We start from the raw sequence: 27,265 nt of genomic DNA on the forward strand, positions 1-27,265 counted from the left end.
CCTAGGTACATTAGGTAGATTGTGAGCCCACCAGGACAGACAGGGAAAAATGCTTGAGTACCTGAATAAATCCATGTAAACCGTTCTGAGTGGTGTCAGGTCAAAAGCGCGCCAGGACAAAGGCGCGAGCAGACAACTGAGTGCAGCGCGGAGGCGCGTGCCCAAGAAAAAGACTGTTTTTAGGGGCTATGACGGGGGGCGTGGGGGGGAACCCCCCCCACTTTACTTTATACAGATCGCGCCGCATTGTGGGGGCATTGTGGGGGGTTGTAACCCCCCACATTTTACTGAAAACTTAACTTTTTCCCTGTTTTTAGGGAAAAAGTTACGTTTTCACTAAAATGTGGGGGGTTACAACCCCCAAACCCCTCACAACGCCGCCGCGATTTGTATTAAGTAAAGTGGGGGGGGGCTCTCCAACCAAACCCCCCGTCGCAGCCCCTAAAAACAGTCTTTTTCTTCGGCGCGCGCCTCCGTCTTGCGCTCAGTTGTCGGCGCGCGCCTTTGTCTTCCGCGTTACTGTCTATGAACCGAAAACTGAATAAATGCCCAGATTCCACTGTAGAATACTAGATTAAGCCAACATCTATGTGCCCATATTTAGGTGAGCCCACTTACACCGTATCAATAGCAGGCTGAGTGGGTACATGTAAATGCTTCACATTAGCTTATAATAGCCTAATAGCAAAGGGAGAGGAGAAGACTGCAAAAGCAGAGAAACAAAGATATACCGAAGACAACAGATTACCAAGATGGCAAAAAGGTGTTTATTGGACAACAGGAGACCTGAATCAGCCAGATTTCGGGCAGTTGCATGCATCTGGGATATACTTTCTCATTTAGATGTGTATATCATCTTTGCATATAGACTGTCATAGACTGATGACCAACCCCTTACATTTACATTCTAAGCAAGTTTGATGCTAAAATTAAAGTGTACCATTTAGCACCCAGTGGATAACTGTAACAGTGCTAGGATCGCACTCAGCATATAAATAGAGGTGCCAAGTTATAGAGTGGGGGAATAATATTTTCTGAAAATTGATGGGATGAATTTGGTTGCCATAAGCAATGCCTCAGACATTCTGGAGTAATTCTACAAAAGGATTTCTCATGCCTAAAGACCATTTTACATATGTAAAAGGGCTTTAAAACAATTACCTCGGGGGTTACGACTTACAATATGCACACTGCCCCCAATCCCATCTATAGGACATTAGGCTGCTAGATTCCTTTTTTTCCTGACATGCGCTTCCAAAAAGAATATTTTTCTCAGAAGCTTCTTCATTACTCCCTTCAAATATTGCCCCCTGCTCAAGTTAAATTGTCATCCAAGTTTCCCAACATCCTCTTTTTTCTTCTCAACACCAGCCTGGATGCTAGGCTGGAGGAGTAGGAGGTGGGAAAAAGGGGGGGAGGATAGACATACAAGCCTCCAGCCTCTGCCCTTTGCCCGACCTTAGCCTGGGGGGAACAAACATTTCTTATTAAACCAGTCCAGCTGTTTAAACATCTGTTTCCTTTGGCAGTATGATTACCCAGTGGAAAGTGCGCAGGAAAGCAGAAGATTATAAGATCCAACTGTGCGGATTGATTGGTGTCATGCAATTAGCTTGACTCGTCTCTAAGTACTGCTGTTCTCCAGAACCAGCTGGCCTAGCACCTTTCTAATCAAGTCAGAAAATAGGAGCCCAGGAAACTATAATCTTGGAATCCTTATTATTGCTTTTTGCTCTCGTGCCAGTGAACTGGCGGGGAGAGGCATCTCCATCTTTCCAGTTCAACATGTGCATCTCTAGCTGCCCCTTCCTTTCCCTGGATGTCTGGCATCTTTCCTCACCATGCTCGTGGTCCAGCATCTCTCTTACCCTCCCCATGGTATTCCCCCTCTCCCCTTTGCGGGATCCGGTGCTTGCTCTGCTCTAACTCTTCAGGTCGCTGGCAGCGTGACTGAAGTAAACACGCTGCCTTCGGTGACCTAGAAGCTTTCTTTCTGCTACTGCTTTCCGCCAATGCAGAGACAGGAAGCAGAGGGAAAGCTTCCGGATTGCCAAAGGCAGCATGTTTACTTAAAGCTTGATGCCAGCGGCCCAAAGAGTAAAAGCAGAGCCACTGGGAAGAACGTTGAGCAAGCACCAGATCCCGCACACGATGGGGGGAGGGGAGGGATTTGACTCCGGATAGGGGTGCGAGCTGCTATAGGGTTACTAGATGTCCAGTTTCTCCAGACAAAGTGGTAAAGTAGAAAAGCCACCCAGACTCCCGGCAGAGTCCTTAAAAAGAGTACATGTCTGGGGAAACCGGACATCTGGTAACCCTAGGGGAAACATCAACCTTTTAATAAAGGTTCACCAGTTTAAAAGCATTTCTGGGCTGTAAGTGCATTTTCTTAAGAATGAGTACAGTGACTGAAAGCTGCTGCCTTAAACCCTACAGCCTACCAGGATTTAGCCTGACCCCAGCCTGTGCCCAGCTCAACAACCTGAACTCTGTTTTGTACATCCTGGTCCCAGGTACCCATCCTAAAGAGCTTAGCTGGTGTCCAAAGACTCTGTGAAAGGGACAAGGGTTACATTAGTGTTCTTCCCTGAGACACCAGTGGCTGTGGAAAATGGGGTTCAGCAGCAGTGGTGACTCCTGTTGAGGGTGCAAGAAGTGGGTGGCAGGAACAGATGGACTCCCTAAGTCAGAGGAGGAGGAGAGCATGAGAAAAGTACACAGCAGGAGCTGATCCAGAGGAGGGAGCAAGAAAATTAGTTCACAGGACAGAAAGGACTGAGCTTCTGACCATATTTAGTCCCTGAGCCCAAGATTCCTCACTCCTCCTGCCATACATGCAAAGGGAAACCCCCCCTCCCCCCCGGATTGGATCAGTGTGGACGGTCGATTGGTCGAGTCTTCTTTTGGGTGATTCTTCCTGTTCCTTTGGGTTCCTTCTCGGGCCCTTTCGGACGTTGGTCACTTCTGGTCTCCAGTCACTTCTGGTCACTCAGTGGTCACTTCCAACTTCTGATCTCCTCTGGTTACTCTGTGGTCACAATGGTAAGTTTTGAGCTTACTGGGGGTTAGGTAGGTAACAGCAATACATCCTCCACGGGCCGCCCATAGGAGTCCTTGTTGCCAAGAATTTCCCTTCTGGTCTTCCTTAGTCTGGAGGTCTTGTGAAGGGGGTTCCCTAGTGCCTTAGGGTGAGATTACTCTGGAGGATCCTCATCTGGTCTGACCCCTTCCTTCCTTCAATGAGTCTCTATAAGTTTCTTTTCTCTTCTCCAGACACATCTTTTCCTTGTTTTACAACTTATATAAATGACATACAAATTAGGATTCTCTTCGTTTTGATTTATGGGTCGTGTTCAAACCCAGTTGGTCTTAGCATATTATCTGTGCTTGAAGGTTGCAGATCTATTGGTTCTTCATGATGGAATGTATACCCTGTCACAATCAGCCATTCTGCAGTGACTTGGGTCATGTGGTTGTCTGGTGCATTTGGCATACTCAGCTCCATTCCCTGCATTTTATTGGAGTCTCCTTTGGCATTTCTTGAAGAATCCATGTTCCCAGTCTGATAGAAACCCTTCAGCACAGCTCTGAAGGTCCTCAGAGGAGGAATGAAGAAGATGTGTGGTGGCATCCCACCCTGAATGGTGCCAGGGATAGTCCTGATGCCAGAGAGAGAGAGAATAAACCTGGCAGCATAAATATGAACAGACACTTCTACAGACAGGGCCATAAGGAGACCCTAAGGGGCCCATAGAAAGGAAGATGTTCTTCTCTGTCAGTTTAGTTTAAGATCTTAATTTGGACTGCAGAGAGCAGTTTCTCAGAAATAAAGAGGAAGCTTTTGTGCTACACCATTCCCTGGGTGCTCTTTACAACTTTAGCTGCTCATTCTGGAACTCACTTAACTCAGGATCCATTCATCATCTCTCTGTTCCTGAGGTCCAACCTCAATTCCTCTTAGCAGGTCTTTAGAAACCTGAAAGAACTCAGATTTTCAGAACAAAAATATGCAAAACTGAACTCAATTCAACATCCGAACATGCAGGCACAGAACTCAGAAACGGCTTTTATAATAACAGAGTACGTGACGGAAGAAACCAGAGACTATGACCCATGCAATCTAGCCAGATGTCCTCAGCAGATGAACAGAAACTCAGAGCTGTGCGCAGATCTCCAGCACCAGAATGCAGCAGCCTGCCTCCTTTACTCCCACATGGTTCCTGTTTTTAAAAGGCTCTAGCCTCAAGTTTGCTTTTCCCATACTATATATACTGGCATAAAACACATTGTTGTCTTCGCCTTTGTCAAACCCCCTACTATATTTATCCTTTACGTGGATAGGGGGCTCTGATGATGATTTATTCTTCAGTTCTTTGTGCTGTATTCATGTTTTACTTACATTTAATCTGTTTCCTAGCAGCTGCATAAAACTGCTCTTACCATCTGTAGCTACAGCACTGCCACATAACACCAGTGTTGTGACCACAAGCAAAGTATGTTGGCATCTGCTGGATCAGGCACCTCATTTGACTCTTCTCTGCTTATGATGATGATATGTCTGTATGACGCTCTGACGAAGATTCACTTTTCTGCTGTTTGTTCTGTATTCTTGCTTTACAGTGTTATGCCTACAAGGGGCTCTAATGAATATCCCATTTTCAGCTGTCTATGCTGTATTCATCCTCTACAAAGATAATTTTCAAGCAGTTTTACCCAGGTCCCCAGTTAACTGAGTTCATTCTCCCCCTATTCAGATAAAAGCACCCACGCTCTTTCACAGCATGTCTTACCCAAACCAAATCCAGCATGTCTGGGGGTGGGGGGAGGCTGAAGCCAGATGGCAACATGTAATGATTTCATTCTGAAATCCACATACATGGTATCAGCTGTGAATATTATCCACACTAGATAGATACAGGCAACCAAAAAATATTCATGTTGTGTAGTTACAGTTTTTCTTTTATGTTCCAAAATAAATGTTGTCAAATGTTCACATTATGTGCAGAGGGCGTACTCTTCTTAAAAACATTTCCCAATAGCAAGGGCATGCACAAATCATCATATATGTGTAAACCATTGCATATCTGTGCACATGTGTACACTATTAGGAGTGTTTACTCTTTAAGACTAGATTCCTTTTTATGGTGCCTAAAAATAAATCACTGCCCCACCCAAAAAAAATGCTGGGCACTATTCTAGAAACAGCACTCAAGATTAGGCACGGTTTATAGAAAGAAAGATTAGGTTCTTATCATGATAATCTTCTTTCTTGTAAATAGGTGTGCCATTCTGGACAAATGGGTAGTGAATCCAAACCCATACACTTTGCAGAAAGTATCAATCACAGTTTTCAACTCTTCCTACTTACTCAGTGGTGCCCCCTTCAGTTTGTACCAAAGCAGGTGATAGCCCTCATAACAGAATATAAGAAGGAGGGGTGCAGGGACACTCCCCGATAACACAGGTCTACAAGAAATATACTAATCACAATTTATGAACAAAGTAAACCAAGAAAAAAAGCAGTGTAAAAAAAACTGCAAGCTTAACATTTATGGAGCTCATACATTCCCCAATGGGTGACGTGGCTGATTGACTCTGGAGCATCGAAATCCTCCAAAATTTGAAGAAAAAAACAGAAAATATAAAAGTTTTAAACAGAGCATATCGGACACACACCTTATTGCAAATGTGCAGGAGGAAAATCTGAAGGGGGCAGAACACTTCACTGAGGAAGGAGGAGGAACTCAAAACTGTGACTAATACCTTCTGCAAAGTATGCAGGTTTGGATTCACTACCCACTTGTCCAAAATGACAAATCTATTGCACTAGAATAGCACTTACACCCAGGAACCATGTCTAACTTTAGGTACGGCCATTTGCACCAACTGACTTGTGGTCCAAATCCTTATGCCTAAATTAGGTGCGGATTCCCCTTATTCTATAACTACGCACGTACCTTGCAGGAATGTCTCCTGATCCACCCATGGCTCCTGATCTGCCCATGACCCTCCCATTTTCACATGCCCTTTTTGGACTCGTACATAAAATTTAGACATGGATCCCAAGCCTAAAATTGCATGAATAAATTTTCATTTACAAATTAACATCAATAATTGCTCGTTAAGATCCCCAGTTATAGGCACATTATTCAATTAAAGTGCATTTGCACAATTTATTAAAATATAATTTGAGGGATAGTGTGCCCTCTGTACGCTTACCCACTCATTCTATAACAGGTCACCTAAAGTTAGGCACCAATTGCACATGTAAGTTATAGAATACTAGTATCTAAATGCAAGGTTCTGCACTTTTGTTCAATCTCTATCTGGCATTAGTTATTGTCTGTATGCAGACAATGTACAATTTTTCTTTCCTATATCAGACTGGCAAAGTGAGTTGAAGGATAAACTGACTTATCTGCGTGCAATTAATGACTGGATGTTGTGTCATAGATTTGCAAAAAACAGAGTTGATGTTGATAGGAAGGGCTGAAGATCCATTGTAGCCAGAAGTTGTTGAGGTAGATAGCATGACGTGTACAATATGAAAGAAAATGAAAGTTTTAGGTGTTTGGCTAGATTTTCTTTTATCTGATTTCTTTCAGATGTGACTTTTGAGTAAAACCAATGCTGTCTCCATATGATTTTCATCTTGTAGTTCAGAATGTTGTATTGCAAAGGTTGGATTATTGTAAAGCACTGAATTTGGGTATGTCATCACCCAATTGTAGATTTTTTACAAGCAATTCAGAACATTGCAGTGCGTTTAATTTTTGGTGGCAGTAAATTTGAGCATGTGACAACTTTACTATGAAAATTGCGTTGGCTACCTTTTAAATCTCGAGTAGTGTTTATTTTGAGGTTTTCATCCACAACTCCATGATTTGGTGATTCCCTAGCATAGAGAAAACAGGTATATTGTTTTTGATGCTTTACAAAATCAGGAATATTCACACAAAGGACCCCTGAGGAAGGCAACATATTGCCGAAACACGGCCTTTGTGGGGTCAGGCCTTCAAACACAGCATCATTTTTATTGTTTATACCTAATAATCTGTTTGCATTATAAATCACATTGTTATAGTATAGTACTCCCCCAAAATTTGCGGGGGTTCCGTTCCAGGATCCTCCACGAATTAGAGGGCAGCCGGAGAGGCAGGAGAGGGCAGCTGGAGCACCAGCGGGTAAAGAAAATCACTCGTGGTCTGCTCTGACCGTCTCTTCCTGTAGTAAAGTCAGGCTACACCAATCAGGAGCTGCTTTGACACGTAGCTCCTGATTGGTGTAGCCCGACTTTACTACAAGAAGAGGTGGTCGGAACAGACCGGGAATGAGCGAGTCTGCGATTCGCGAACTGCAAATTCATGGGGGAACACTCACTGTTTATGGAAGTTGTGTAATAAACTGCTAGACACCTACTCCTTGGTGATTTAGGAACATGTTCTACACTGTCTGCTTTTGAACTTTCCCGTTTTGATTGTGGAACATTGGTCCATCCCATTGGAGGATTGGATGGTATTTCGACCACTCCATTGGGACATTTTGCCTTTGATTGATCTTTTTGTTTCAGATTCCTTCCATTTATGTTTTATTTGTACACCCCTTTCCCTCATCTTACCCTCTCATTCCCCTTCCTTTTATTCCCATCTTTCACTAACTCTTCTGGTATAAATGCTGGCACCAGCTTACCCGGTATTCATAAGAGATTACATAACTTTTCGGAACACCCCTGACACAACCATGCCCCCTCACATGGTCACAACCCATTTTGGGATTCACACTGTTAGAGTTAGGTGCCCTGTCTTATAGAACAGCGCTCAGCTAGATGTGCATCATTAATTGGTTGATAGCACCCAATTATTGATGGTTAAGAGCTCATTAACTAATTCATCTGCATGCACATCTCGGCAGCGTGCCCACTAAATGCTGGTGCATCAATGCTAACGTATGCTAGTATTCTAGAATGGAATCTGGGCACACATATTCTGTTCTAGACTTAGCAAGTATGGCCTGATTCTATAAACAGCACCTAGCAACTAAGCACAACTTGGTCCAGCTGTCAATCAACTGCTAAACACCATTTGTAGAATAATGCCTATCAGCATAATGTTAGGTGCTGGTGTCATAATGTTAGGTGCTGGTATAGGCTAGGGTATTCTTAGCTTAATTTACCGGCACCTAACATAAACGCCTACTGGCACCTAAGGTAATCCATGTCCAAACTTTTTTCCGAATCATGCCTACTTTTTGGGTAGGCGCTTTGGCGTAGACAACTACATGGCACCTATGTGAAAATTATTATTTTTTAAACATTTTTAATTGGTTTTTAGTGGTGCTGTTCAATTAATAGCATGACTGAACCAATTAAAAAGTTAAGTTAGGAGCCTACATCGGTAGGCATCCCAATCTAGGCACCGGTAGGCACCGTTTATAAAATCAGTGCGCTGTCTCCTGCCTTCTAATCTTGGCTGATCTTTACAGAATTATCCTCAAGTGTGCAGTTTTTAACAAGAGTGTGTACTAGTGCTGCCTCATTCACAATTCAAATTGATTCACCGATTCATTTCGGGTGAATCGATTTGAATCGATTCAAAACCAGAAAGAAAAAAAATCGGCCTCCCGATTCACTGTCTGACCCTCCCCCCTCACCCCCTAAAGCAGGATCGGCAGCGCTGCCTCTTGCTGGCTGGTGCTGCCGCTCCTGCTTTAGAGGGCAAGGGGGAGGATCAGTCGGGAAGTGCTGCATGTCCGGCTTCCCCCCTGGCCTCCTGCACCTCCTTTTACCTGATTGCAGCAGAGAGCAGCCTGCAGAAAGGATCACGGGTACTTTAGTGATCCTTGCAAGTTGCCAAAGGCCTCCGGAGTTGTCGTCCCCCTGCCGCGATCCTGCCTCTGACGTCAGAGGAGGGGCAGGACTGTGGCAGAAGGATGATAGCTCCTGCAAGGATGGCAACCTGCAAGGATCACTAAAGTACCTACAATCCTTTCTGCAGGCTGCTCTCTGCTGAAATCAGATAAAGGGAGGCGCGGGAGGCCAGAGGGGAACACACAGGCCTTCCGGGGGGGGGGGGGGGGGGAGAGACAGTCCTTCAGGGGAGAGGTAGAGTCCTTCAGGGGTGGGGTGCAGGCCTTCAGGGGGGATAGGCAGGCCATCATGGGTGGGGTGTAGGCCTTCAGGAGGGTGCAGGCTATCAGAGGGTACAGGCCTTCAGGGTGGACAGATCTTTGGGGGGAGGTGCAGTCCTTCGGGGAAGACAGGCCTTCAGGGGTGGGGTGCAGGCCTTCAGGGGGGACAGACCTTCAGGGGAGGGGCCCTGGTGTAGAAGTACATGGAAGGAGGGAAGGGGGCTTCAAAGAGATGTTCATATGCCAGACTTTGGGGGAAGAAATAATGGGTCTAAAAACAGAGGAGTGGGAGAGAGATGTGGATAATGGGATTTAGGGAGGGAAGGAATAGAAAGGGAGAGAAGTTGGACACAAGGGATGCTATGGAGGGGGATAGAGATACTTGATAGGAGGGTAGTTGGGAACAGAAAGGGAGAGATGGTGGACCCTGGGGTGGTGAAGAAGGAGGGAGAGATGCTGGATGAAAGGGTGGATGGAGATGAAAAAAAGGAAAGATGCCAGACCTCCAGGGGAGGGAAGGGAAATGGAAGGGGAGGACAGAGATAGAAGATTGATGGTTAGCACGGAGAAAGAAGAAAAGAAGGAGACCCTGGCAAGCAAATTATCAAAAGACAACCAGAACCTGGGACCAACAAGATTTGAATATTGACCAGACAACAAAAGGTAGAAAAAACAATTTTATTTTCATATTTGTGATTACAATATGTCAGATTTGAAAAGTGTATCCTGCCAGAGCTTTTGTTAGACCGCAAATGTGAGCTAGGATTTGTTTATTTTGTTTACACCACAGTGCCAGTGTGGTTAGAAGAAGGCAAAGGGGGTAAAGAGGCTATAAAATAAACCCACCAGGATGTTTTATAAAAATACCCAATTGGGCAGGAAAATCGAATCGAATCAAAAAATCGATTTAATAGGCTGAATCGAATCAAATTTTTTTTTCCTGAATCGGGCAGCACTAGTGTGTACTGATATCTGCAAACAAGTCTGTCGCAAAAGACAGCGCATCCTTAATCCTTACAGCAAAGCAGTTGCAAAGCCCATGGATACTGAATCTGCAAAGGAAACTCCCAGCATGGGATTTCAGAATTTTCCCCTTACACAAATTAAGATAATACTGAGCCTTACTCCTGAGCAGAGGTATCTGGAGTATGACCTCACTGTGTCAAATGTACTGTTAACACTCTCCGTAGTACCTGCACCATGCCAAACAGAGCTTCCTTCTGGAGTTCATAACATGTAATAAGAACAGATAACTTGTAAAGTGTGCTTGGAAATAGCTTTCAGTGAAACCTGTGGCACCCAACAAGCTGGGAAATATTTCCGTATCTTTTTGTCACATTTTCTTTCTCTCTGTCTGTATTGATTGGTGCTTGAGGATCTTCCCTCTCTGCACACAATGCACAGACTAATCGCATGCCACTGACACTTCTATTATCAATTAAGTTCTCAAGCATTTCTCTTTTACCACTATGGCGCTTTTCACCCTCAAGCTTTTTATCGGTTGGAATAGGTATATCCCAGGTGATCAGCATTTCGATTCAAAAATTAAAAACCTAAGAAACAACTGTTCGAAAAATAACACTAATGGTCATCAAATAGCTAACATACAAGGAAATGAAATACCAGCAGACATGATCTGGAGTTCCTTTCAAGATTTAGAATGGAATAATTATATCAAACTATATAACAAATACTCTAAATCATACTGTGGTCTGGACTCATGTCCCTCAGAAATTATGAAAGCGGCTCCACTAGAATTTAAACTATCTTTGCTGAATTACTTAGCCCATAACCTAAAAAATGGAAAGTTCCTCACTAATAATGGTCACATAATAATAACCCCAATTCCAAAAAATAGTAAAGAATCATCAGCACTGGTAACCAACTATAGACCAGTAGCATCCATTCCATTTATTGTAAAAATCATGGAAGGATTGGTACATACCCAACTGATAGAATATCTTGATCAGTTCTCTCTCTTGCATGAAACTCAATCTGGTTTTAGACCTTTGTTCAGTACTGAGACAGTAATTGCGGCTATCTTAGAAAATCTACATCTCTTGTTCAGTAAGAGCCTTAATCCTGGTTTCAACACAGCAGCAAAGAGGGGCCACTCTAACGCTGTCCTCTAGTGCCAAGTCACTTGTGAAAAAGCATACCAGGCTCTGAGGGAACTGTTTTTTCTTTCATCTCTCCTAACTGCTGCTCTTCCTGGGGATTCTATCAGCTGGTTCAACACAGCTTTCCCTGTCCCTATATAACCTGTATAGCTTGTATAGCCTGCTTATTTAACTTGTACAAACTGCATGTCCAGCATGTCATAGATTGTTATAAACTGCACCTATAGCCTGCTACCGCATGTAAAACCACATGTATAGCCAATATACGCCTGACCCTGACCCTGTTCCAAGTTCTCCTGTAGGACACTATTCAGTTGCTAAGTGCCTGACCTTGTTCAAAGTTTCTTATTTGACACTATTCAGTTGCTAAGTGCCTGTCCTTGTCCACAGCTTCTTATAGGACACCATCCAGTTGCTAAGTGCTTTCAATGTTAAGGGACGAGCACAATATTTAAGCCCTCTCCTTTACCTCTATACTAGTTCCATCAAGGTATGCTAAGTCTGTCTAGTCCTCTCTCTACCTAGTTGTCTAGATCCTCTTCTTACTTAGATACCAAGTTGCCTAGCTTTCCCCCCCCCCAAAAAAAAAAAAATAATAATAAAATATATATATATAATTTTCACAACCCAAAAGCTCACCAAAGGCTCACCAACCTCTCACCATGAAGCCACCCTCGTGGCCCTTTCTCCTCCTACTTTGCTTTTCCCTCAACTCCACCCTCTGCGTAATACCTCCTTCTCCCGATCTTCTCAATTCCGCAAATACCAATAATATCTGCCCTGGCCTCAAAATCCCCACGCTGATTCGCACCAGACCACATCCTCCCAAAAAAAACCCCCGAAGAATCAACCATGCTTCTTTAAAGTCTGTGTCACCTGCCTATCTCCCCAACCTTGCCTCCGACTTGCTCACCCCAGTCCCAATGCTTTATTGCAACGCAAGATCCGCTTGCAACAAGATTCAAATTCTGAAGGACCTACTTGAAGATTCTGACCCTGGTTTCCTATGCATCATGGAATCATGGATTAAAAAAGATGACCTATTTACACAAAATGAACTCTGCTCCCATGGCTACGAAGGTCTCTTTTCACCTAGATCTAGCCGTAAAGGAGGTGGCCTGGCAATTCCCTACAAATCCTTTTTCGATGTTCAGCTCCTCAAAAGGGGTTGCCACACCTCACTAGAATACATGCTTGCTTCCGTCAACGATGAACTTCACCCTCACCCACTGGGCATCCTGCTTCTATACCGCCCACCTACCCCTTGGAACAACTCCTCTGAACTCGTCCTTGAGACTATAACAAACGCCTTCCTCAAGTTCCAAAGATTATTGATCATCGGAGACATCAATCTCCACCTAGACGACATCACCAGCAAGGATACGATTGAACTTATTAGTTTCCTCACCTCCCTTGGCCTCACCCTCTCTGCACCATCCCCAACCCACGAAAAGGGGCACACACTAGACCTCATTAGCTTCCTCGACCTTACCGCTCACAAGACGTCAATTGACGACACTCGCTGGGAACATGTCCCCTGGTCTGACCACTTCCTAGGGGCTTTCTGTCTCCCCATCTTTATGTCGCACCTTGGGGCTCCACCCCGTACTTCCAACCCCATTACCTTCCGCAAAAAAATCACAAGCGACCTGTTCTGGTCTAAATTTCTCAATCTATTCTCCTCTGCCCCTAAGCCTGCAGATTCAGTCTAAATGGCATAACTGGGTCGCTCTCTCCAAATCCACCTATCTTTCCCTCGCCCCCCTTTCCACTAAATCCATCTCCTATCCCCACAAGGCCCCTTGGTTCCTCCCATATCACAGAGAGCTAAAACAGAAATGTTGAGCTCTGGAGCGCATATGGAAAAAATCAAAATGTCCTATAGTCAGACAGTCCTGGAGAGTCAATATCAAGCTGTACAATACAGCACTAAAAAAAGCAAGAAAGAACTTCTATGGTGACAAAATCTCCAGGTCCAGCAATCAAAGCAGTACTCTATTCAACATCTGGAGCTCCCTAACCTCCAAAAGAGACCCCACCTTGCTCCCCTCCTCTCCCTCAGCCGATGTTCTAGCAAAATTCTTCAACGATAAGGTTTCTTCCTTGAGATGCTCTTTCCCTCCTTCAGTCTCTTACAACTCCCTAGTGCCCACCGATTCCACTCCCACCCTAATGGTCTCCAACTGACAGATCCTGGACCACCTTTGAGCACGTATCTGAATCCCTGGTCCTCAATCTCTGCCTCAAACTGAAATCCTGTAATTGCTCCTTGGACCCATTCCCCTCCTACCTATACGAGAACATTCCCGCTCAGGCTATTTCTTCTATCACCATTCTCATAAACTCTGCCCTTCAGTCGGGCCATTTCTCCCCAGAAATGGGTCATATCGCCTTGACCCCACTACTGAAAAAATGTGACCTTGATCCTTCCATACCATCCAGCTATCGCCCAATTGCAAATATCCCTCTCCTAACCAAGATGCTAGAGTCCATCATTTCTTCCCAACTCTCATCATACTTAGAGAGATTCTCTATTCTTTTACCCTATCAATATGGCTTTCATCCTAACTTCAGCACCGAATCCCTACTGTCTTCCCTGATTTCAAGGGTTCAACAACTTCACTCTCGAAACAAGTTCGCCGTCCTCCTACAATTTGACCTTTCCGCTGCTTTCGATGTTGTTCACCATGATATTCTTGTTTACCAACTCTCTGAGATAGGTATCAACTTCACAGTCCTAGGTTGGTTCTCTAAATTCCTCCGCTCTCGTTCTTACATTGTTAACATGAATGGCACCTCATCCTCCCCCTGGAAACCGAATTGTGGAGTCCCACAAGGCTCTCCACTATCCCCTATCCTTTTCAACATCTATATGTCCTCCCTAAAATTCCTCCACCTATCCCCCCTTGAAACAATTTACACTTATGCAGACGACATCCTCGTCCTCCTCGAGACCGATTCGAACCTCACCGACCTGTCTAAGAACATATCCTCTTGTATAATGAACCTACAATCCTGGGCCCACACTGTGCAAATGAAATTGAATGAGTCCAAAACAAGACTTCTTTGGCTCGGTCCAAAACTAGATCACCTACCCACCTCCATCCCACTACCCTCTGGCTCCTCTCTATAGCTTGAGTTCTCGAGCAAGGTCTTGGGCATCATCATTGATTCTACATTGTCCTTCAATGACCACCTCCAATCCTTGGTAAAAAAAAAAAAAATGCTTTTTCAGCCTTCACATGTGAGGAAAGTTAGATCCTGCTTCCATCAAAAACATTTTACCCTCCTTGTCCAATCCATCAAACGCTCCAGATTGGATTATTGCAACTCTATCTACTTAAGCCTAACTAAGAAAAACCTCCACAGACTCCAACGGATTCAGAATGCCGCGGCCAAGCTCATCTTCGCTAAAAGTAAATTTGACCATGTCTCCCCGCTCCTGGCCAAGCTCCACTGGCTTCCGATAATCGCCAGGGTCCACTATAAATGCGCCTGTTTAACTTTCAAAATCCTATATGGTATCCTCCCTCCCTTTATCCCTCTTTCTTGGAATTCCTCAAACCCTAATACCACCAGATCCTCCCACAAATTAAAACTATCCTTCCCCTCACTAAAAGGCATTTCCCACACAGGAAAGCTAGGGACCTCCCTCCACTTCAAAATCACTGAGCTCTGGAACAACCTTACCTCCCCTCTTCAGAACTTGAGCTCTCTCCAAGTTTTCCGCAAACATCTGAAAACCTGGCTTTTCTCAAAAAATGTAAGTCTCCCTCCAACTTAGGAATCAAGGAAACTCTTATATCTTGGCATCCCAAGTCCTCTAAATTTTCTTCACACTTCTACCTCTAACCCTCTGTTGTAGGTCCTTCCTATTTCTCCTACTGTAAACCGCGTCGAGCTCTATGAACGTGGAGATGATGCGGTATACAAACCTAAGGATTAGATTAGATTAGACCATGCAATTTGATATGAGCTCTGCCTTTGACCTAGTTGACCATGGGAAAATGTTACAATGCCTAGATGCAATTGGTATTAGGGAAGAGGTGTTGGACTAGTTTCGAGGCTTCCTTATGTCCCGTACCTATCAAGTACGTTTCAATTACGATCTCTCCGATACCTGGAGCAATCCATCTGGCGTACCACAAGAATCACCACTATCCCCATTGCTTTTCAATGTCTACATGTCCTCACTAGGTGCACAATTGACCCAGTTGGGGATAAAATTATTCATTTATGCAGATGACTTTACGATCATCATTCCATTTACTAACTCTCTCTCGGAAATTACTCCCAAGGCATCGGAAGCACTAAATTTGATGGAGCAATGGATGACTGAATTCAAACTGAAACTTAACTCAGAAAAAACAAATTTTTTTGTAGCTTCGCCACATCCGTTTGACACCAAAACACTGCTATGCATCAATAAACTTAGTTATCCTATCCAATCTACTATGAAGGTATTGGGTGTAACACTAGACCAGGGCTTAACCATGAAGGACTATGTAGACTCCTTAATCAGAAAGGATTTTTTCACTCTCTGGAAACTTCAATCCATTAGAGCATATTTTGATATGCCAGCATTTAGAATCCTGGTACAATCCCTCGTACTGAGTCAACTTGATTACTGTAACATCACCTATTTAGCAATTTCCCAAAAGAATATGCGACGATTACAATTAGTGCAAAATGCAGCGGTCAAACTGATTTTCGGGCTGAAGAAGTTTGATCATGTGACACCTTACTACCAACAGCTGCATTGGTTACCAAGGGAGGCACGTGTGAAGTTTAAGTTTGCCTGTTTCTGCTTTAAAGTACTATACGGGTTTAGCCCCTATATACATAACTGATCTTTTCTCCTTCTCAGCCAACAGACATAAGAGAAGTTCACATTTAAACTTCGTTTCCCCTCCATTTAAAGGATATAAACTCAAAAGACACCATCAACACCTTTTCTCACATCTGGCAGCTTTATGGGGTAAAGATCTAGAACAATTACTTACGCCTACTACTTATGGGGAATTCAGGAAACGCCTAAAAACATATCTGTTCCTGAAATATCTAGGCAGCTAACCCGTACAACTCTCTCTCCTCAATAACTGATCCCGTGAGCTGTTAATCATTAGCTTCCACCCTGTTAAGCTCAATCTATTTATACCATCTTTTAATCTTTGTAAACCGCATAGAACTTCACGGTCCTACGGTATATAAACTGTTATTATTATTATCACAGCTGGCACTCACCTGTGGATGTTGCAAAATCACCACTTCCACACAGAAGCTGACAAGTTCATGCTGCTCACTTTTTCTACGCATATGACATGTTTGTAAATCATATGCGCCTGCTGTGCATGCCATGTGCACTCCTACACATCTTTGCATGCATTTTACAAAAGGCTCTGTGTTCAGCAGCATTTTGTAAAACCTCTGAGCATGCTGTGACCTGAAACTCCTAATTCCAATCTCAAAATGTTCTCTGTATAAACTGTATAGCAGTATGAGGACTGCTTGGACTTGCAATGAAGATCTACGTCTGGCATGTCCAGGCTCGTGTCGTGTTTTACATGTATCAGTGTGAACTGTACATGGAGTTATGATGGCAATTAACACAGCAGCCTTCCGATTTGGCAAGACTTATTACGACAGAATTTGAAATTCATACAGCATACACAAATTACTCCTCAGCAGGAAAACATAGATTGGATGGCATAAAGGTGTATTCAGTGATGTAGTAAGGGGGAGGGGCGGACCATCCTGTGCCAGAACCTCTCCTCCTCTCCACCCTCCCGCTCCTTCCCATTCCTCCTCTGCCACGCGCACACCTTCAGTTCACCCCCACCATAGCTCTAGCTCTTTCCCAGCTCCAACCTGCTCCTCGTGCCGGCCTTGGCGCTCCCCTCTGATGTCACTTCTGGGTCCCGCCACTAGAAAGTGACACCTGCGCTATGGTTTTGTAAAAAAAAAAAAAAAAAAGGGGGGGGGGGTTAATTTGTCAATATTTTAACTACATTTTTTAACTCTGACCAAAACTTTTAATTTCCCTCTGTTGTCCAGTGAAGAAGTAGTCTACTGGTTAGAGCAGCTGCCTCCGCATCCTGAGGTTGTGAGTTCTATTCCCACTGTGGGCAAGTCATTTAACACTTCAATGCCCCAAGAGCAAAATAATTACCTGGCTAAAATATGTAAAGTGCTTTGATTGTAACCACACAGGAAAAAGCAGCATATTAAGTCCCATCCCTCCTTTACTTTCTCTCCCCCCTGCCTATCCCATGGTCTAGCATCTTTTCTCCCCCTCCCCATGATTAAATGTGTTTAATAGTGAGATTAAAATTTTTAATCATATAATTAATTGTGATTAAAAAATGTTAAGTGTTGCCAATGCCTAATTTTAACTCAAAACTATTATTTAATTGCTAAATCTGCTGTAGGAAGTCAGCTGTTTGAGGAGATTATGACTGGGGTGAGGGGGAAGGACTAGTGCAAAATGGGATGGGGTGTGACAGAGCGAGTCAGCAGTAAAGTGAACACAGCAGAAAAGCATCATCTGCCTTCCCTGTTACTGAAGGCATTATGGGCTCCTTTTACTAAGGTGCGCTAGCATTTTTAGCACACGCAGGAAATTACTGCATGCTACGCGGCTAGAACTAACGCCAGCTCAATGCTGGCATTAAGGTCTAGCGCACGTGGCAATGTAGCACGCGCTATTCCGTGCGTTAAAGCCCTAATGCAGCTTAGTAAAAGGAGCCCTATGTGTACTGAATACCTTCCAGGGAAATATGTAGCAATAAAATCAGAATAATGCACATCAAAATAATCCAACCAAAAACCAGAAGAGAAATTGTCCTCCACAAATCGCCAACAAGCAACTCCACAGCGAAGGAGACGAAAACAAATGGTGTAAGCAAAGAAAAATGAACTGGGTAATTCTAGGAAGTACATTTTTTTTTCTTTATCCTCCTATTAGTTTTTTAATGCCTGTTTTAATTCAGAAAATACCTGAAGACTCACCTCTATGACAATTAAGTGTCTTCATCTCTATATAGCACCTCCCTCTTCTAGGTCCCTCCTCTTGCTTTTCCAAGACCCCTTCCCCTTCTACTTTCCCTTTCGTCTTTGATCTGTCGCCTTGAGCCTGTTTAGGTATGTATGACTCACAAGCGGAAGATTAGATTAGATTCATTTTATTACATACATGTTTTATACTTTTTAATTTGTTTCTTTAGATTTTAGCTCATTAGGTCTAATTAGAATATGCATGTGTTTTTATATTTTTAGACTCCTGATGCAGGCCGTTGGGCCGAAACACGAATCATGTTGAGTCTTCCTAGAATTACTCAATAAATTTTACTTTGTTTACACCATTGGTCTCCTTCACTGTGGTCTTGCTCATGAAAACAATACGACATATTAAATAGAATTGTATTTGCAGTATTATGTGCAGGTACTTTAATAATAATAATAATAACTTTATTCTTTTATACCGCCATAACCAAAAGTTCTAGGCGGTTTACACTAAAAAGAGCTGGACAATCAGCGAAATACAATAATACAGTAAAAAATACAAATATTTATAAAATAGAATTTCAATAATAAAACTCACTAAGTAATAAACTTATTGAACAAAGTGGTCTTAATTAATTTCCGAAAACTGCAATAGGATAACATAGCTTGCTGAATACATTTACCTAACCAAGATTGTTGCCTACCAGCTTGAAATGCTAAGGTCCTATCTAAGAAGGTCTTATATCTACATCCATTAATTTTTGGATAAGCAAATAGGTAGAAGTTTCTAGTTTCTCTCGATGGTCTATGCAACACAAAATGAGGAAAGAGGTAAGCTGGAGACAATCCCGTAAGCTGGAGACAATCCCGATATCAGCTTAAAGCAGATGCAGGAAAATCTGAATAATACTCTTGCCTCCAAAGGCAGCCAATTAAGTAAATGATAATATGGAGTAATATGGTCATTCTTTTTTAAACCAAAAATCAATCGAACAGCTGTATTCTGAATTATCCTTAATTTCCTTAGAATTTTTTTGGGTGCTCCTAAATAGATGATGTTACAATAGTCTAAAATAGATAAAACTAATGCCTGCACCAATAGTTAGCCCGGCTTTTTCCAGTTAGCCATGTGAACAGTGGTGTTCAGTAGCACTGTATCAGAAATCCTGTGGTTACTGGTAACCCATAACTTGACTTGCCTATCAGTTTGACTGGTTGCCGAATGGCTATCAGGCTTCAGATCTGCTAGCTTTTAATTTACTGTTGAGGTAGCAAACATGTTTGGAATATGGTTGCATTTTTTTTTTTTTTACAATTTGTGGGCAGGATCGATATTTGAGGATGCCATTAGATCACCAGTTTTTTGGGGAAGCCCATCTGGGGCATGGTGGTAGGATTGGAGGGAGAGAAGGGGTGCTGCTATAACCCTCTAACACTACTCTGGATCTGGCGGAAAGTTTCCTGTACTAAAACGCTCTTGGGAAGCTTTTATTGAGCATTGATTTAGGGAAATAAAGACATACATACTAACTCAACGTTAAATCCCTTTTAGCGTTAGTTTTGAGCATCATCTCCTTAGACTGCAAGCTCTCCACAGAAAGAAAAATACCTTCTGTATCTGAATGTAACACCTTGAGCTACCACTGAGAAAGATGTGAGATAAATCCAAATCTAATAACAGGAATTTGTGAAGCTATACACAACCCTGCAAAAGTCACTCAGGTCTTCCAACAGTTGCACAATAAAGGCCTACCTAAGAATAAGTAAATACACTGATTCAGTGGTGTAACAAGGACTAGACAGTATTACTATAACTTATTATGGGATATCAGATTGACCTTTTAAGTATTCTAACTTATCAGGTCTGTCGATTTCTCATTCATCCCTTTCTGTCTTATTTTTTCATTGACTATAGGTGATATAAATACTTTAAGTAACTTAGCTTTTAAGTAGTATTATTTCATGCTTCAAGCACATTTCTCCAGCATTTAAAAAAATGCTCCACATTGCCAACGCGTTTTGCCACTCTTTATCAAGGCTGGGGATACTGAATAGGTTGACATCGCTGTCTACTATGCCGATCTTTTGCTGATTGTGTACTTGGTTTAGTTAAACAGCTAACATTTATTACTTGTTCGTTAATAACAGATGATTTCAAATGTCATTTTTTTTTTGTACTTCTCCCCTACCAGGGACCGCTACACTCATCTCGTGGCATAATTAAGAAGTAAGTGTCACACACTTTCAAACATATATATTAGATTTCCAGTGTTGGTACATTTTTGAGAGAAAAAAAATAGTTGCCATGACTTATGAATCAACCCTCTTATGAGAGGCGTTCCATCCCCTTTATCATTTGGGTCACCCTTCTTTGAACCTTTTCTAATTCTGCTATATCCTTTGCATGGAATAAGTCTCTCAGTAGAGGTGGTGGATGTGTAGAATAATCTTCCAGTACAGGTTATGGAGACAAAGACTCAGTATGAATTCAAGATAACATGCGACAATCACATGAGATCTCTTAGGGAGTGGAAGAGGTAGTAGATGCTGCGGATGGGCAGACTGGATGGGCATTTGGCCTTTATCTGCTGTCATGTTTCTATGAGATATGGTGACAAGAATGAAATGCAGTACTCAAGGTGAGGTCACACCATGGTGTAATACAGAGACATTATAATATTCTTGATCTTATTTACCATCCCTTTCCTATAATTCCAAGCATCCTGTTAGCTTTTTGGGTTGCCACCACACACTGGATGGAAGATTTGAGTGTAGGTGTCTACAATGACACCTAGATTAGAGAATGATGTAGGGAAAATGTGTCCCCGCCCTCACTCTGTCATCGTGAGCTCAGTCCCTGTCCCTGCCCATCCCCATGAGTTCGGACCCCATCCTCGCAAACCATCTGATCTCATCCATACAAGCCTCGAATAGTTATGATTTTATATTGAACTTATTTTATTAAAGTATAAAAAGAAACAATATTCTGTACAACTGTCATTTTATAAACACAAATAATACAGAGCAAGGATCAACAAAACCCCTATCTCCCTTCCCTTCACAAATATCCCCTCCACTATCGAGAAAACTGAACAAGCCAAATTACTACAGAATGCTACATAGTGTTAGGGGAGTGCAGCTAGAGCGTCTGCCTCCTGGTCAGAGAGAGCTCTAAGCCAGCTGGAAGCTAAAGAAGCACAGTCTGGGCTTTGTGGTACCTGGTTATGTCTAACACCAGCTCTAGCAGGATACATATTTCAAATCTGATATATTCTAATCACAAAATAGAAAATAAAGTTTTTTTCTACCTTTTGTTGTCGCGTCATTTTATTCTTCAAATCATGTTGGTCTCAGGCGCTGGTCTCTATTTTCTTTTGTCTTCTCTTAAATCACTTGCCAGGGTCTCCTGACCATTTGTCATTTCTTCTTTCTCCATGCTCACTATCCATCTTCTATCTCTGTGTATGTATTGTTCCCCATGTTCAGCATCTCCCTTCTCTATGTCTCCTATATGTCCCTTTCTAGTAGTTCTCCTGTGCCCATCTCCCTGCCTTCATCATTTCATCATTCTATGATCCCATCCCCCTGTGTATAGTATTACTCTTCTATATGCCTCCCCTTCAGTTCAGCATCTAACTTCTGCATTCTTATTTTCCCCATGTCTAGCCATCTTCTCTCTATGTCCATATACACTCCCATGTCTGATATTACCCCTCTGTAATATGTCCATATACCACCCCCATGCAGCATTCCCCTTTTTGTCTCTGTTCCTATGCTCCCATCCATGCCCACCATCTCCCTTCTTTTTGTATATCTCACTGTGTCCAGCTTCTCCCCTCTCTTATTCCCTTACACTAATGTGTCTCTCACACGCTCTCTTTCCTCCCTCCCTCCGCTTTGTTCAATATTTCACTCACTTTTCCTTCATCCCCTTGGTTCAGCTTTTCTCTTTCCATTCCCTTCTCTTCCCTGCAAGTCCTGTACCTCTCTCCTTTAACCTCTATTCCCCTTCCTATGGGTCCAACACCTCTATCCCCTCCCTTCAGCACCCAGGTGTGGGTCTTGCTTCTCCCCTTCCCTCTAGCTCCAGTCCCCCCACCACATGAGTTCGGCATCTCTTTCCCTTCCCCCCAATCCCTAACTCAGACCCAGCATGTATCTCTCTTCCCTTCAACTCCAGCCAGTCCAGTAGACCAAGCAACCCCTTTCCCCTTTACAGGTGAAGCAGCAGCCCCCCCCACCGAACAGTAGTCCAACAGACCCCCTCCCTCCTTCCCTCACGATTGTGGGTCAAACAGTGAAAAAAACCCAAAAACAAGCCTTCGACTCCCCTATCGGCTCGGCCCCTTTGCACCTCCCACCCTGGGCCTACCAGCCTATTAGAAGCTTCATCGAAGAAGAAACATCACAGGTTTATTCTACCTCACTAAAACCTACAGAATGGGAAATGGTTTATGCTTTTATTTGATATACTGCCATTTCATGACAATGCGGCAAGGCAGTGCACAAGCAAAATAAAATATAAAGGAAAAGAACTATGCTGTTTAGTAGGAAAAGAGGAAAATAGCTAGGGTTATCATTTAATTCCAGAAAAATGAGGATGGATTGAGATATCCGGGTTTTACTTCCTTTGCTTTCAAAATCTTTCTTTTTCTGGAGCCATATGGTAACCCTAAAAATAGCAGATGTGTAATCATTTAGAAAACACACACACACAGAAAGGGGCATGTTCATGTCAACAAACTGCCCAACAAACTTACAGACTTAACAGACAGAGTTAGTTGTCCCCCAGGGTCACAAGGATGCAGCCATGAAAGGGAATAGAAATGATGCACTGACCTCCGAGTTGAAACGGATCTGGCAGACGTTACAGGATATAACAGGTCTCTTAGTTTTATTAGCGGAACGCCAAAGGTATGATTTATCACGGCCTTCTGTACTGGATCCATCTGTAAGGGAAGAGAAGAGGATGAGAGTCATGGGAACATCTGAAAAGACAGAGAGAAGCAGTGGGAAGAACATCTGGGACAGGAGAGAGGGAGAAGAGGCAAGAAAAACATCTGGGACAGGAAACAGAGAGAGAGAGAGAACATCAGCATTAGAGATCTCTAGGCTGCAAAGTAATTTTATGGAGTTACTGGAATCCTGATGGCGATCGCCAAGACTTACATTATAGAAAAAGCCATAATCCTGAGATTAAAACCGGTCACGTGTTAACCATGCTGACAGAACATCTTATCATCAGTGCATTTAAATTCCAGACAGCAGTTTATAGGGGAGGCCTCTTTAGAGAGCTAGCACATGCCAACTTTGGAGTCACTGCAGCACTAATATGGCCATGAATAGCACACACTGGATGGAGCCATGTCAGTCCTATCAGAAGGGTGTGAGCTAAGCCTAAAGAAATGCAAGAAACATTATGTGTAGTGAAGTCAGAATGCAGAGATTTCTTGTCAGGAAGAATCCGTTGCGTAAGAGGCATAACAATGCACCATCATTGAGACACTATAAGAACATAGGTAGTGAGCCTATTCTATAAGGACATTTATACACAAAAAGGGCCAAATTGTATAAATGGCATCCCGATTGTAGGCGGCAATAGGCATCCTACCACTGCTAAACAGCCAATCGGGATGCACGTTCACAAAAAAGCCCAGAGGAGGGTTGCCTACATTGTAGGCATTTTCACAAGCCTAGGGAGGTGCGTAGGGCTGTCTAAGCTTGCCTAAAGCTAGGCATGGATGTGGTTTCATCAAGAAGAGCTTAGGCGGCCCTAGGCGTCTCCCAGACGTTGGCTGATAGATATAAAGCTAAGTATCTATACATAAAAAAATTTTACGTACATACAACGGAAAATACTAGAAAATAAATATAACATTAATAATTTATTGTTACATAATAGAACGTATATGGGCAGCCAATGATGAAGTGCCACGTACTTCTTCCCGTAGGTATGAGGTAATACAGCGGTGGAGTGGTGGGGCTGAGGCTTACTCATAAACGATATGAGTTTTTGATATCCAGTTCCAAATGACAGATTGGAACTAAACTGATTGCGGCAGGAAGATTCCCTTGCTGCGATCAGCTCAGCGGCAACCCGATTCTCTAACCGGTGTCTGTGACATGGACACCAGTTACGCGATTCTATATAGGACGCCCATGTGTGATTCTCAAAAGCTTCTTAGGCGGCTTCTGAGAGTGGGCGTCCTATACAGAATCCGGCCCAAAGTATCCATATAGAATATCAGCCTATCCTGGCATCCGTGCACCTAAATGCAGGCATGCGCATTTACGGCAGGTCTTTTATAAATTGCCCACATAAATGTCAGCTGATTGTATAATTTCTTTGTGCTAGGAATATACCACAGTCTAATGCTATACAGACAAAATGAAATTTACCCTCCCTCTTACAAAAGCATAGTACAGTTTTTAGTGCTGGCTGCAGCGGTAACACCTCTGAAGCTCATAGAATTCCTATGAGCATAGGAGCTGTTACCGCTGCACTGGCGCAAAAACCCACGCTATGCTTTTGTAGAAGGGGGGGATTAATTTGGAGTACGATTTGAAGCATTCTAAAGTGGGGCCAAAACATATATAGATGCAGTGCAATTCAGCCCCTCTAATTCATATTAACATTTCATAATCCCTAATTGGAGGATCATAGTAAACAGGAGAGTGTGGCATAGTGGTTAAAGCTACAGCCTCAGCATCCTGCGGTTGTGGGTTCAAACCCTGTGCTGCTCCCTCTGACCCTGGGCAACTCACTTAATCCTCCACTGCTCCAGGTACATTAGATAGATTGTGAGCCCACCAGAATAGATAGGGAAAATGCTTGAAGTACCTGTACGTAAACTGCTTTGAGTGTGGGATCTCCCAGAGAAATAATGGTTGCTGCAGATGGGCATACTAGATTTGGCCTTTATTCCCTGTGGTTTTGGTTTGTTTTGCACAAAGAGAACAAATTTTTTCCTGCCCCTGCGGGAACTCATTTTCCCGTCCCATCCCGGCGAGTTCATGTCCTGTCCCTGCCCCATTCCTGCAAGCTCTGTCCTCCTCTGCACAAACACTAAAATCACAAGTGTTTGAGGCTTGCGCGGTTAAGGCAGAGCTTGCAGAAATGGGGCAGGGTCAGCGACAAAACTCACGGGGATGGGGAAGTTGAGTTCTTGCAAGGACAGGAATAAATTTGTCCCCATATTATTCTCTACTTTAGAGTGAAAGATGGCTCATTTGGAGTCCACATCAATTCTTAGGCTTGGCGATAAAGGGCATTTTTATACTGGGATCCCTGTTTTTGTTTTGTTTGGTCATTCCCACTGTCTTTTTGCCCTTGCTGTTATGATTTATACATGGGGGGATTGCTTTCTTCTTTTCTATGAATTTCAGTATATTCCACATATTCAGCAATGCCATACTGAGCAGAACTGAATTTGCATGGACATCGGTGACCATCAACATCTATGTGGCCTAAAATTCACATAGCTATATGGATAGCAACTGAATGCGTTAGAGATAATTGGAATGCCCAGGCTTCCACTTCACTCCAGCACTATAGCGCCAAGACAGCCTTTAAGAATTCTCAGCAGCAAACTCATGGATAAGGCACTTGCGAGGGTGTGCTGAAAAGTTCTCAGCCCAACCAACCAACTTCCTAAATTCTGAGCATTATTTTGCCGCTCTAGCTGAAAAGAGTATCTTATTTTGTTAAGTGCCAATTTGCAGAAATGGAATTCTATGTTTTGACATTGTTCAGATCATTGATTGAACCAGATCCACGTCAGGCCTGTCAAGGATGCCTGAGGTTTTTACTGTCTGGGCAGTTGCCCATCTGTGAGGACTTGTGTTCTATTATCTACAGAGATCACCTGCTCCAGGTATGTAACTTGGTTTTTGTTTTTAAAATGGTAGGTATAATTGCATTATAAATCAATAATTCAGAACATTTTCACAGAGCTAACAATGTATCCTCGATGCAAGAGGGTAACGCGTTGCCAGAGGATGTGGTAAGATCGGATAGCGTAGCTGGTTTTAAGAAAGATTTGGACAAGTTCCTGGAGGAAAAGTCCATAGTCTGTTATTGAGAAAGACACGGGGGAAGCCACTGCTTGCCCTGGATCGGTAGCATGGAATGTTGCCACTCTTTGAGATTCTAGAATCTTGTTACTCTTTGGGATTCCAGAACCTTGCTATTCTTTGAGATTCAGTATGGAATGTTGATACTCCTTGGGTTTTGGCCAGGTACTAGGGACCTGGATTGGCCATTGTGAGAACAGGCTACTGGGCTTGAAGGGCCATCGATCTGACCCGGTAAGGCTATTCTTATGTTTTTATGTGAATAGAAGGATCACTTCCTGCCTCTTACGGATAATGCTGTCTTTCCTGGTGACCCTTTTGCTCCAAGGCAGCATAGAAGCTGTCAGGATGTATGTAGATCCTCTCTATTGACCTGCCTTACTACTTGCAGGTCTACCATTCTAGCTTCCAGTGGCTATTCTACTGTAGTTTATCATTCATTCGTTATTTTTTCTGTTTTATATTCATCAGTTGGCAAATGCTTATGTTTGTACTTTTTGTGCGTTTCCTTGTACACCACTATGAGCTGTACTGTGGATTAACAAGTAATAAATCTGCCACCAATAAATAAATTTACCCTGAGTGCACACATATAACTTTTCCCAATAGGAAAATAATCATTCCTTTGGCATCTAGTATGAAAGACTGGAGAGCCCCCATCCTGTTGCTGCGTTGCTCTCCACATCTTTCCTTTTTTTTTTTTTTTTTTTAAACTCTGAAACAGTTCCAAGCAATAAAAATGTGAGTTATCTAAAACTCAGCAAACTCTAGAGTTTCTAATAACCTCTGAGAGAGCACTGAAGGCTTTATGCCAGCAAGAATCCCAAGAGCCCTGAGGGAAAAAAAAGATATTCAGAACCTGTCATTCCGCAAAACCAAGTATTATGGTAACTCCCAGAGCACACACAGTACAAAATCTACCGATGCATAGACATCTGTCACAA

At 43.0% G+C, this 27,265-nt stretch overlaps 1 protein-coding gene across 1 annotated transcript in view; it reads right to left on the minus strand.

Annotated features, from left to right (window-relative positions):
- ZNF385A (zinc finger protein 385A) overlaps window positions 1-27,265 on the minus strand; it is a 377,851-nt gene that overhangs the window by 119,334 nt on the left and 231,252 nt on the right. Inside the window, 2 exon segments of the mRNA XM_033936775.1 lie at window positions 23,088-23,146; window positions 23,149-23,197. Coding sequence (XP_033792666.1) covers window positions 23,088-23,146; window positions 23,149-23,197 — 108 coding nt within the window.

Source organism: Geotrypetes seraphini, chromosome 3, assembly GCF_902459505.1.
Source record: "Geotrypetes seraphini chromosome 3, aGeoSer1.1, whole genome shotgun sequence".
NCBI lineage: Eukaryota > Metazoa > Chordata > Amphibia > Gymnophiona > Dermophiidae > Geotrypetes > Geotrypetes seraphini.